At 40.0% G+C, this 12472-nt stretch overlaps 1 protein-coding gene across 2 annotated transcripts in view; it reads right to left on the reverse strand.

The window, feature by feature from the left end:
- ETV5 (ETS variant transcription factor 5) overlaps positions 1 to 11615 on the reverse strand; it is a 32888-nt gene extending 21273 nt beyond the window's left edge. Inside the window, exons 1-5 of one of the 2 annotated variants that reach the window (XM_026701373.2) lie at positions 11517 to 11615; positions 9621 to 9762; positions 9365 to 9452; positions 9239 to 9286; positions 8959 to 9009 (exon numbers count right to left, since the gene is read on the reverse strand). In XM_026701373.2, the coding sequence (XP_026557158.1) occupies positions 8959 to 9009; positions 9239 to 9286; positions 9365 to 9452; positions 9621 to 9665 (232 nt within the window). In that variant the 5' untranslated portion in view covers positions 9666 to 9762; positions 11517 to 11615. Of the gene's footprint in view, positions 1 to 8958; positions 9010 to 9238; positions 9453 to 9620; positions 9763 to 11516 lie in introns of both variants that reach the window. The other variant, XM_087933076.1, reaches the window with a different exon arrangement.
- Between the last annotated feature and the right edge of the window lie 857 nt (positions 11616 to 12472).

Raw genomic sequence — 12472 nt, forward strand, 5'->3', positions numbered from 1 at the left:
AGTCTGGGTGTGGTAAAAGAAATACTAATACAGAAACAAAAGTAAATTCTTAATGTAAACAGTACAATTAAACTCCATATCATTAAAAGTCAATAGCAACTAAATTATTCTCTGAGCACAGTAAACAATGGAAGTAAACAAGATAAAAGTCATTTCAAATAGTAAAGGCATTACAAGGATCCATGATCCAAGTAATTCAAAAAGAGGAGGAACTTGCAATAGGCTCATTTTTAATGACTAAATGGGTTCACTTTTGGTAACACTTAAAATGTGTATGTACATATATAGACATACACATGTACCATTATCCTACTATTAGTCCGTGAAGCTCTGATACCCTTAACTTTTAAAACAATCAATACATATTTAACATAATTTCTAGGAGACATTTAAGGAAAAGGCATATGCATCAGAATTTTCTACCTAAATAGTGACTGAACAAAACAGCTTTACTTAGCCAGAAGTGGAGTATTATCCACCCCGCATCCCCTAAGACTAAGTACACAGCTACTGCACCATGAGGAGGTTGCCCGGATGTGACAGCTTTCGGCCATCACTAAACAATTAGTAGTCTTGTCTTTGCAAGAGATTTAGAAACACTGACTCCTGCATTGTGGATCACTTCTGAGGAATGAATCTGAGAAACAGAAGTGGGATCTATCCAAATAATTAATTATGTAGGAAGACAAAATAGGAGATCTCAGAGCTTCTTGGCATACAATACTTCTCAAGGGCAAAATTAAGACCAGAATTCATTTTCAAGGAAAGGCTCCAGCTACCTTTTGTCTCCCACCAATTCAAGATAATTAAAATGTGCTTTTTTTAAAAAAGAACTACTGTACATGTCTCTAGTCACTACTCATATTGGCTGTCTTCTGGTATTTCAAGTGTTAATTTTTTCCCCTTAAAATTTCCCTCTCCCCTCTCCCAACCCTCTTCCTATTAGGCAGGGCCTTGCTAAACAGCAGGAAACTCACATTGGAGGTGTTCCAGCTGTCAGTCACAAGCATGTTTCTTTCCAACAATCTCTGTGTTGTTTGAACTGTTGTTTTTCTGCCAGCAGCACAATGGAGCTTAGTTATTCATTGAAGGAGGAGGGGGGGGGAAGGCTGAAAGAAGGCACCGCCCTCCATTCACAACCAATTTGGAATAGTCCATCCATTCACAAAAAAACCTCTATCCTCACAGCTGAACACTACCAATCAGGAGAAGGGAAATGACACTTAAGATTATAACAGAGACCAGCTGTCCTACACAGAGGAGCTTGTACTGTGGATGTTTATGTAAGGAATTCAAACACTGCAGAAATGTCCTGAACAAATAAGAAGGAGCTAGCTATTTCACAGAGTTCACTGCAAACCCAAATGATTGTGCAACACAACTTGTGGTGAGGTCCGGAAATGCCCCTTGACAAGGAGAAAGAAAAAAAACCCTAAAACATATTTTAAAAAGCAACTTTTTCTTTGTTGCCCATTAAACCCATTTGTCTTAATACTTGTGGATGTCCTACTCCCTCAATGCCTTTAAGCAGTTCTTGTATCCCCATTTATGTCAAGAATTAAGAAGTGTAAACTATAATCCCAGTGTAACACACTTGTTTTGTTCAAGAACTACCACAGCAGGAATAATTGGCAGAGAAGTTTGATTGGTGAAAGTAGGAGCAAAAAATAGGCTTTGGAAGGGGCAAGAGTTCTAGAATAGAAGCTCCAGTCTTGGGTTCCAGATTACAGCTGGGTTAAATTAGACAACAGCTACAATATTCCCAATGATTGTGATGGAATCAAGGTTGGAACGGAGTATAGACCCTGTTAACATAAAGAGAAAAGGGGTTTTTTAAAAAGTCTTTTCTAGGTTACCCAATTCGTACTCCCGTCATGTAGTAAAAAATGCAGGATTTGGCAGTGCTCTTGGATTTCGAATTGTCAATGGATTTAAATACGATCTTAATGACTAGGAACATTTATGTACAACTGGTAAGTTAACTGCAGCCATTTCTGGATGAAAATAGCCTGACCTCAGCAGTGTACAGACTGGTAATCTTCTGGCTGGATTATTCTAATCCATTTTATGCACAGCTGCTGTTGGAAGTCAGTTGAGACTACAATTGGTGCAGGATACTGCAGCCAGGAAAGGATATGAGCACAGAATATGGGAATATGTCATTTCAGCTCTGTGGGTATAACAGTGGCTTTCAACAGTGTACCAGACCCAATTTAATATGCTGATATTTATCTTTATCTCAAATGGTCTGGACCTGGATATTTGAAACAGTGCCTCATTCAGTACTGACCATATCACAATTTCAGAGCTGCTGAGGAGTGAGTGACTGCTGACCGTGTGAAGCTGCTAGACCAGGGGTGTCAAAGTCGATTTCATTGAGGGCAGCATCAGGGTTGTGCTTGACCTTGGGGAGCAGGGTGGGCACAGCCATCTTGACGGCACATGTTGGGGGCATTGGTGGTGGCCCAAGCATTCTGCCAGCAAAAATTGGCTCCCAAACTCTGTTTTTAGCTGTGACAGCCTCCTGCAACCTTCTGCCAGTGAAAATGGAGCTCCGTTTTCACTGGCAGAGGCACCACAGACCAGACCTTCCCTGTTTCCAGGGTGGTCCCATGGGCCACATCTAAGTACCCCATGGGCCAGATCCGGCCTGGGGGTCTTGAGTTTAACAATCCTGTGCTAGACCATATGTTTATGACAAACTTTTTCAACAGCAGCATCAGAGCTTTGGAGAAATGGGCCCCTCTTTTGGTAGAAAGTGGCTAAATGCCTGTTTATTTTGATACTTGAATGACCCTATCAAAGCTGGTTTTAAATAGTTTTACCAATAATAATAATCTTTTAGTTCTAAGCTTATTTTAATGTTTTGAAATGTTAGTGGTTTTATCACTGGAAACAACCCTAAATGCTCTGAGATAGTTATAAGTCTTTAAATCAAATCATCTTACAGTCTCCTCACCCTTCCCCATCACAGTGTACAGCTCCACCCATTGCACACATCCCCAGACAGGGCATTATTGCAGATTACAGGTATTGGAAGTATAATTGAATGTATTATAATGATTACTGGATATGTATGTGATTAACTGAACAGAAACCTATTATATTTTTAAGCCTGATCTAGGCTGGAACTAGAGATGGACTCAGGAATCATTCTTGGCTATTTTTTAAATTACACTCTATCAAATTTTGAATTTGATGCAAAAATTACCATGCTAAAATGGATCAGGAAAAGACTAACCAGATATTAGTTTTGTGCATTCTTTCACATTTGTTCTCAGCTAAGGGGAATTAATACTAACTAAAGAGGAACTATTGATTTGGGATGCTGTAAGACTAAAAAACAAAGTATTAATTTCATTACTTAATGAAATATTGATGGAAAATTGTTTAGCATTGTCTTCTATGAAATTTAAATAAATTCTAGTACTAATTTAGAAATTTTCATATACATTTAAACTTGAATAAACATAAATCTTAGGCAACATGGTGTTCAATAGGAAAGTACTCCTGTTTTTTTAACACCTAAAAACTTTCCCTTGATAGCCAACAGTCTGTTGCCTTCCAAATCTGTTGTGGCACAACTTAGTTTGCTGAATTGGGATGACAGGATTTATAGTCCATGCTACCTGGAGTACTTCAGATTACAGGAGACAGTTTCACTGCTGCCCAATTGAATAATCAACCAATCTCTCTCTCTCTCCCTCCCTCCCTCCCGGGGAAGATCTCTTCATACAAAGGGTTACACAAATTTACAACCAAACATTTTAGGAAGCTATCTAGAACTTGTCTGGGCAGACTAGCTTTTCATATTTCAGTTAGGGATATTTTCTCTCTCCCCCCTCTTGGTAAAACAAATGGCTTATGCAAAGATCTGCTGGATGAAAACAAAAACCGGAAAAGGGCTAAACTGGAACTGTGCTGGATCCTCACAACTGTTGGACTACTCCCTGCAGTTTTCTTGGCATGGTTTTTGGGAAGTAGCTTGCCACTGCCCCTTTCCTAGGGTGGAGGCAGATTGAGTAGCCCAAGGTCACCCAGCTGGCTTTGTGCCCAAGACAGGACTAGAACTCACTATCTCCCAGTTTCTTAACCAATATATCAAGCCGGCTCTTCCAGGCATATTTAACCTTGTTTATGTAACTTCTTGCTAACATTCAATTGGAGTGAAAGGGAAAAGGGGAAAAGTATTTTAAACAGATTACTGCCAAATATTTTAAAAACCTTCAATAGTAAGCCAAGAACAAAAAAAGGAAACCATTTTTTTCCCTTTGATACTCCAAGGAAACAATGAAACTTAATCCATTTCTATAATCTGCAATAGTTACAGTGTTGCTTGATAAAAATAATTATAAATAGCAGGAAAGTTGACTTTGAAGCATGCAATATTGAGTCTGGTCCCCCATGCCAATACCCAGTGAAAGAGTTCTGGAATGCCTTCAAATTATATTACAATTACACACCCACACACGTAAACACATGTACACACCTTTGTATATCTGCATACATGTACTGAGAAAGTATATGGTCTAATATCCTCATTATAATTAAGAGTGATTTGTATCAGTGGATCACATCAGATCAAAGCCAGGAATATAAGATTATTAGAGTGAGTGGTGTCTTATGTTTTTAATCTTGCCTGCTGTACACAGGCAGCAGCAAAGTAAACAAATAATGCTGAAACAGCACCAAGTATGTTGTACATCTTGTGCTTTATGCCATTGTGGCTTTGCCCCATTCTCTGATGCCAAAATAGAGTCAAAACTAAACTGCAGTTAGGAGGAGGCTGCTCAGTTCAGTTAAAGAATTGCAAAGACTTGCCTCTTCTCATTCAACTTTTTCCTCATACAAATCAAATGAAATAAATAACCAGCTGAATCACATCATGCAGCTAGATTATACCATGTTATGAGATCACATGCTTAACTTTCCTTGTTGAAAATCTTCTCTACATAAAAAAAATCAGAGCCTCGAAGACAAGGCAAGCTTGAAACAACATCAGTTAAAATAAACCATAACACAAAAATTGCACCCCGTTTTCTGACGAGGAAAAGGAAGTGCAATTCTTTATTTTTTAAATGCCAAACAGAACTGTCCAGCAGAAGCAGAACTAAACAATTCTTCTGACATAGACTAGTAATAAAATGGCAATTTTCACTGCAATTTTAATGACCAGCATACATTTTGGAGCAAGCCCAGACTGCAGGCTGTAAAGGAGGACCCTAGCCAAAAAAGAATTCCCAATAGCCCAAATGAAGCAATTCATACATCAGAATGAAAAACATTTGGAAGTTAGGGAAAAAGTGCTTAGGTATTCTGCTCTGTTGCTCTTATTCAGAAAGAACAAATGGATAATTCTTTTTCCAGGGAGGGGAAAAATCTTCCCGATTTAGAACCATTACAAGAGACATCTGGCTTCCCCAGTTACTCCTCTGTAAAAGTGCACAAAAGCTTCAGAGCTTTGCTTAATACCTACGAAGCCAAGCAAGCAGCTTTGCTTTATTTGTTATTGTTTCTTTATCAAAAAATTATTTAAAATATTTGCACTACAGGTAGTCCTCAATGACTACAATTGAGGCCGAGCTTTATGTTGCTAAGTGAGACAGTTGTTTTGCTCCACTTCAAGACCTTTTTTACTGCAGCTGTTAAGTGAATCACCACACATTTTCAGTTAGTAACATGGTTGTTAAGTGAATCTGGCTTCCCTATTGACTTTGCTTTTCAAAAGGGGATCACATGACCCCAGGGCACAGTAACCGTCCTAAAATGAGTCGGTTGCTAAGTGCCTGAATTTTGATCCCATAATTATGGAGGTGCCACAAAGGTCATAAGTGTGAAAAATCACCATGGGTCACTTTTTTCAGTGCTGCTGTAACTTCAAATGGTCACTAAATGAACTATTGAAAATCAAGGACTACCTGTACTATTTGAGCCCTACACGAGTGGTCTTTGTACCTCACCCCTTTCCACTGTGGATATTCCAGATCATTCACATTCAGAGGATCCAAGAAAATAATGAGGTAGAAGACATACTTTCTTTTAAGAATTTGTAAATGGTCACCCAGCAATGCAGTTGTGCAGACGGGGCAAAAAAAGAGAGAAGTTTTGTCACAAGTAATATCAGAAGCACCCATCCTCCAATGGATGTGTCCCACCACATAGTGCTAACTATGCATTTATGTTACTGTTACCCTAGGGAAAGAAACTTTCTTCCCTAAATCAAATTGTTACCACAAGGAAGGAAACAATTCAGAACCAAAACAACAAATGCTATCAACTGTATCTTTCTTCATTAAAAATAAAAAATAAAAAAGAGGAAATGCGTATTAAGATACAAGCACTTTAAAAAGGATAGAGACAATAAGATTCAAAATAGGTTTTTTAAGTAAAAAAAGAAGGCAAGCATGTTAACTTATAGCAGCCTATCTCAACTTGTTTTCTTCTTGTGAAGGAAGCTGTATCTAAGACATCTGGAAAATACTAGATTGGGGAAAGTACTTATAGCTGCTGTTCTTACTTTTTCAACAGTTTTAAATTAGAGGAAGACACACACAGAGACATACTGGTGCCTTTGCTTTCATAAAAATTATACTTTAAGCATTCTACATAAACAGGTACTCCAGAATTTGAATTTATGCAATTATATAATCAGAAGCATCAAAAGAAAGAAAAATCTTCCAACATTATCTCCCAGAATTTAAAATACATTTAAAACACTTACGCTAATCCCCCGCAGAGCAGACAAGCATTTAAAACAAGAACAGATTCAACCGTATCCTTAATAACTCCAACACAATATCCATTCATTTGGCCCAAAGCCTCACCAGTTTAAATGGGATTTACTTCTAAGTAAATATGTTTGTGATTAACCCAATAGTCATACCAGTTGATTTTTGCGCCAGAATCCACAATAATAATTTAGCCATGAATCATACACTATAAATCTATGCCATGCTAGCAGAGCTTCAAAAAAGCATTAAATGTGCAAATGGTGCCCTTTATTCATTTACTTCTTATATTATAGTATTCCTCTTCTTTATAGCAAGCTTTATTGCTACTGGGTTTCACAAATGCAGGAGAGATCTTTGATCTGTAGATTTTCCTCTCCAGATATCTTTCTAAAAAAGGCAATAACTCAACCCTCCCCAAATTACTATAACACCTCGTAGTGAATTCTGTAGAACTCTGTTGATAGCATTTGATCACTCATAGTATACTTAATTTATAGTTTGACTTGGATGTCTTAGCTTGAGTTTGCAAGGCTTCATGTGCCTCTTGAAAACCTCTGTCACAATCTTCAGAAACCTCCAAAAGGTATTACTAAATTGAACTTTTAATGTGATTGATGAAGAAAATCATGAAAACAATGCCATATTAATTATATTACATTTTAATTAAATTTAGTACAATATAAATTGACTCTAATTTTTGTCCTGCTCCATTAGCTACTTTTAAGGCGTGACTCTCAGATGTTTGGGTACCCATATTGTACAGCGTAGGTTTTTTTTTAACCATTTAATTAGATATACTTTTTAAAAAAATCCAAATCCAGAAGGATTTAACACTGTATTAACCAAACAAATTACCATTCCAGGCAAAAACCCATTTGTTCATATGTAAAGCTGCTTCCAATGGAAATATTTTCTGGCATTAACACGGTTATCATGAATGCTGATCACCATTAATGTACTGTTGTCTTCTCCAACACAAGAAAGCTAGGTTTACCGGGACCACCCATCTTTTTTTAGAGGACATTTGTTTTTTTTCATATAATCCTTCAGGTTCTGGGCTGGTTCTAAGCCTGGAGAGAGGTATCTGAACACATCTCTGCTACAACAGATCCTCCCACACAACCTAGCACACAGCCTAATTTCAGTTTCTACTGCTCCCAGCAAGAACTGGAAGGGTTGGGCGAGAATGTCAACATAGAAAGAAAATTTATTACTGCAGGCTCTCTTTCATCTCCAAAGGAGGGAAGGGATGGGACACACACATACACAAACAATCTTTCACACACACATACAAGCAAACCCCAGCAAACATGTTGCCTGTCTGGAGAAGCTCTCATGGCAACTTTCCCACTCACTTCAAAGTAATCAAAAGACAATAATTAACATGCATTTACTGTAGCACAAGATATTCCATTGCATGCTGTGACAGAGCTGAAATCAAGAATCCGTTCCTCTGCAGGCTATGTTTTTTTTTTCTTGCCTTCAGATACTGTGGCAACCAGAACAGCAAAAACATAAGAGAAGCTCCCTGTCCCAAATAAATACTGTCTGAGCACTGATGTTTAAGAACATCATTTCTTGCAACACATCAAGACCACGGCTGAAAACTATGCACAAAACATGCTTGTGTTAAGAGGTATAAACAGGATTATTAAACCCTGCACACAAGACAGAAATCTCTTGGTGATGCAGCGGGAGCACTCTGGTAGCTGGCTTCATAGAACTGCGGCTTGCCAATGACTAATACTCCCTAAAGCTGCTCAAGTTTCACCAGCAACGCTTTGTCCTTCATAGCTTCATGAGCTACAGCTATAACAGCTAGGAAAGTCACTGAGGGAATTAGAGGCAAAAGGCTGGTAAGAGTGCTTTTGTGTACTCACGGGCAAATGGATTTTAAATATCTCTTATAATATGAAGTATTCATGGGGACTTGAAAGGATTCTGCGGGATTCAAGGTTAGGCGCAGCCTCAAAGATTTCCGCACAAATGTTCCAAAATTCTTCAGTTAAAGCAAGGCCATTATGAATAGAGTCTCCAACACCATCCTTCCTATTCAGTCCCATCCCTTCCAAGTCACATGGACTTCACAAATCCCATAAACATGCACCCGCCGGAATTGCATTCTATTAATAAAGGGGACACACAAACGCAAGGGAACAAGTCATCTATTTTATCATCTTTTGTAGCCTTCAGGGCAAGAAAATCAAAGATTAAAAATGTGACTTACAGTTGTCAGACTGGAAATCTGGGACAAACTGTTCATCATCAGGAACTTGGGCTACAAAAATGAAAAAAAAAATGAACTGGGTTTCTGTTAAATAAACAAACTGCAAATATTTTGGAAAATACAATTGTGATCAATATTAAAGACTATGCATTTGTTTGCATTGCAGATAAGGTTCAAACAGGCACAGAAAACAGCCGCAGAAGCATGTTTCACAGATAACTATAATCAACAGCTAACAAAGAACAATAAAAATGTAGAAAATGGTATCAATGGGATTTACCTTCAGCTAACCAAGCCTCCTGAAGCCGACTAAGGTCTTGAAACAATTCTGAAAGAAAATAAAAAAAGGCTACTAAAAAGCTACAAAAATGTTTAGATGTGCTATTAAGAATGGTAATGAGTCTACCTTCAGAATCATGAGCCAGATCAGTGTCTTGAAATTTCCTTTTTCTTTCATTCACTGGCCTTCCACGACATTCATCTGTGCAAGATTTCTAATGAAAGAAAAAAAAGAAAGAAAAAAAAATAGCTACAAAGGGCAAATGGTCAAATAGCAAATAAAATAAATAAAACTTGGCACAAAAACTTGGGAAGGTGTTAGTAGAGAACTTTCATGCATAAAGAAAACAGTTGCATAAAATGTATAACCATACAAGACGTACCCCAGGAACCATGAAAGGGACTTGCTGGTCATAAAAGCCATCCATTGTGTTTGCAGATTCTTAAATATTCCTTTGAATGGTTTTAGCATTGAGCAATTCCAGGATAAGAAGGGTTCAAAATCTAGCTCTGGAAGATCTAAAACTGGAGAGAAGAGAGATTTTTTTAAAAAAACAAAACCCATAACCATTACATTTTAACAGACTTTCTCTAGCAGTATGTGAGCATAATTCAAAAATTTTGCAGATTATTTGTTATACTCCCCATTACAGTACCTTTCTTCATCTAATTTTTATTATATTTATTCATTTTTTAACCCTCATCTTATTTTTCTTTGCAACCAACAGATAATAGGTCTCAACTTTATTGGTGGTGTCACAGAATTACTATGGAAACAGTTATGATTGCACAAAAAGCAAATGCCAATTACAAAGCGATGTATTACAAGCCAGAGTCATAGGTTTTCAAGTTCATTTTCCTTTCTATGTGATCTAGAGCTAGAATATAAATAGCAACAAGTGCAAAGAAAATCAATTCTGTTGTGTAAGAGCTCAGCTTTCAGATGAAAGATGCCCGAGGCCTAACTGTTTCAGATAGAAAGAGAAGGTAATTTTCCAGAACTTAAGCATGAACTTACTAAATTTTCATTCAATATTCAACTTCCTACAAAATAAATTCAGGATGGATACCCTTTTAAGCACTCCTGTTTTAGCAAAAGAATACTAAGAAATCTTAGATAACTCCTGAGAGAGGGCACTAAATAACTCAGTTCTTGTTTTATTGATGGAATTTTCAAGACTTTTAAGTAGACTGTGAATGTTTTTTTTTCAAGGCAGTTTTGTAGCTAGTTCGTCCAGCCAGATTTTGCTAAATGGTCGACAAAGATAAACCATTTATGCTCTAAAGAAAAGCTTCTGGAAAAGCTGTAGTTTTACAGCACCACAGGGGTGGTAAGAAAACAGCTTATGATCGTCTCTATCCTAGCAGATCAACTGTGGCAGGCTATTCCTAAATGCCAGCAGGAAAATCCCAAAATTGTCAACTAGAAATCTAGAGAAAACCCCGAATTTCTAAAATACCCTATCGGTTTTAAAATGTTTGACATTTAAAGCAATAACTGGAAGATAAAACAGCATATTCACTACTTCGCATTTTGCATTATAGCCGCCGTTTTTACTTCTTCCTCTTTTGAACCTTATGTGAAAAACCTGAAAAACCTTTCCCGTAGCCAAACAATAGAGTTACAATCCCCTCCCCCGCGCCGCGCGCGAATCTGGCCTAAGTTTTATGAATGGCAGAGCAAACAACCAGAGCAGGTACAGCGTAACTAGAACCCTAACGCAGGGCCTCATTCACAATAACAAGGGACGCACTCCATTCATTAAACGCCTTCAGATATACCACCCCCTCCCCCGAGCAGAACGCCGCGAAAAGGTTCAGCCCCCGCCCCCGCACTCAGGCGCTCCATTCACAGAAAACCAGCTCCATTCATAAAATCGCCCACATTCACAAAAAAAAAAAAAAAAAAAAGCAAGCACCAATCCTCTCAGCGGAGCCAGTGCCTGCTGCAGCCAGTGGCGGCGCGGCTGTACAGCTTTCCCTCGCAATTCTTCGCCATACTGTCTCTTTCCATGCATTCTTGCAATCCTTGCTCCCATTCCCTCCCGAGAGCCGGCCTTATCCCAGCGGACTCCAATTAAAAGTCGCAACGGTCTTCTCCGCACACTCCGCAAATCCTCAGCATCCTGGAGACAGACACCTTAAGCACCTGTCCCCCCCAAAAACCCGCTCCCGCCGCCCACCGGCACTCACGAGCCCACCGACCCCACAGCTTAGCCTCCTGGGCCCGGATTTCCACCCCAAGCCTGAAGGCTAAGCGAGCCTTTGCCCCTCCTCACCTGCCGTTAGAACTATCGCGCTGCCGCGGTGCAGTCGCTAGAAGCCCTGTGTCGTCTTCGGGCTGCTCTCCAAGCCCCCGAACGGCCTCCAGAGTCCGCCTCGCCCCGTCCCCATTGGCCCACAACCCTGCCACGGCCTGTCAATCACCGCTTGTTTACCCTACCAGGCACCCAATCGCACTCGGATGTCAGAACACCTCCCAGAGCAATCCTAAACCCGCCTCTCGGCAACAATGAACTCCCTAACTTTTTACTTTTTTTTTTTTTCATTCGGGAAAATAGAGCCAATCAAGTCGACCTTAATTTACATATTTTTGTTGTGAAGCCTTTCATTCATAAAAAGAGAGCGAGCGCGCGCGCGCACGAGAGAGAGAGAGAGAGAAAATAATCTCGCGTTCCGAGGGCGAGGCAGACTCCGGGCCAGATTTAAAGCGGTAGCTTAGCCCGGGGGCGTTTTGCCTGCTGTGCTCCAAAGCTCGGCCGATCTCGCCGGCCGTGTGCTTGGGAGTTTGCCTTGGCTTTCTTGCCTCAAAGCAGAGAGCTTGAGGGACGAAGAGAGGGACGAAGGCGCCCTTTCGTGCGAATTGCGTCCCAAGGTCTGCGTTCTCTGGGAACGCTGAGCGGAAAAGCCCCGCTCAAAACCGCTTTGGGGGATTTGGCATGCCTGTGATGTCCTCGGGTTTTCGGGACAAGGCTGCAAAACCCGCGGACGTCCCGCTCCCTTGTCCCGAGTCTGTCTGAAAAGAACGCAGGCAGAATTTGAATCCCCTTCCGGGCTTCCCCGCACGGTTTTGCCTGTTGTCGGGGGTCTTCGGAGGCCGCTCGGAGGTCCTGGGCTTCCCACTTGCCAGCGGTGGATACGGGCCTCTTCGTGTTCTGGATTGAGTCCTGGCATTCGGAAATGGGCGCAGGGCCCAGCCCAAACAATGAAGCGCAGCGTCTTGGGTGGGAGTTTG

This window comes from Pseudonaja textilis, chromosome 4, assembly GCF_049901715.1.
Source record: "Pseudonaja textilis isolate UNSWEBS1 chromosome 4, rPseTex1.2, whole genome shotgun sequence".
In the NCBI taxonomy this organism is placed as follows: domain Eukaryota; kingdom Metazoa; phylum Chordata; class Lepidosauria; order Squamata; family Elapidae; genus Pseudonaja; species Pseudonaja textilis.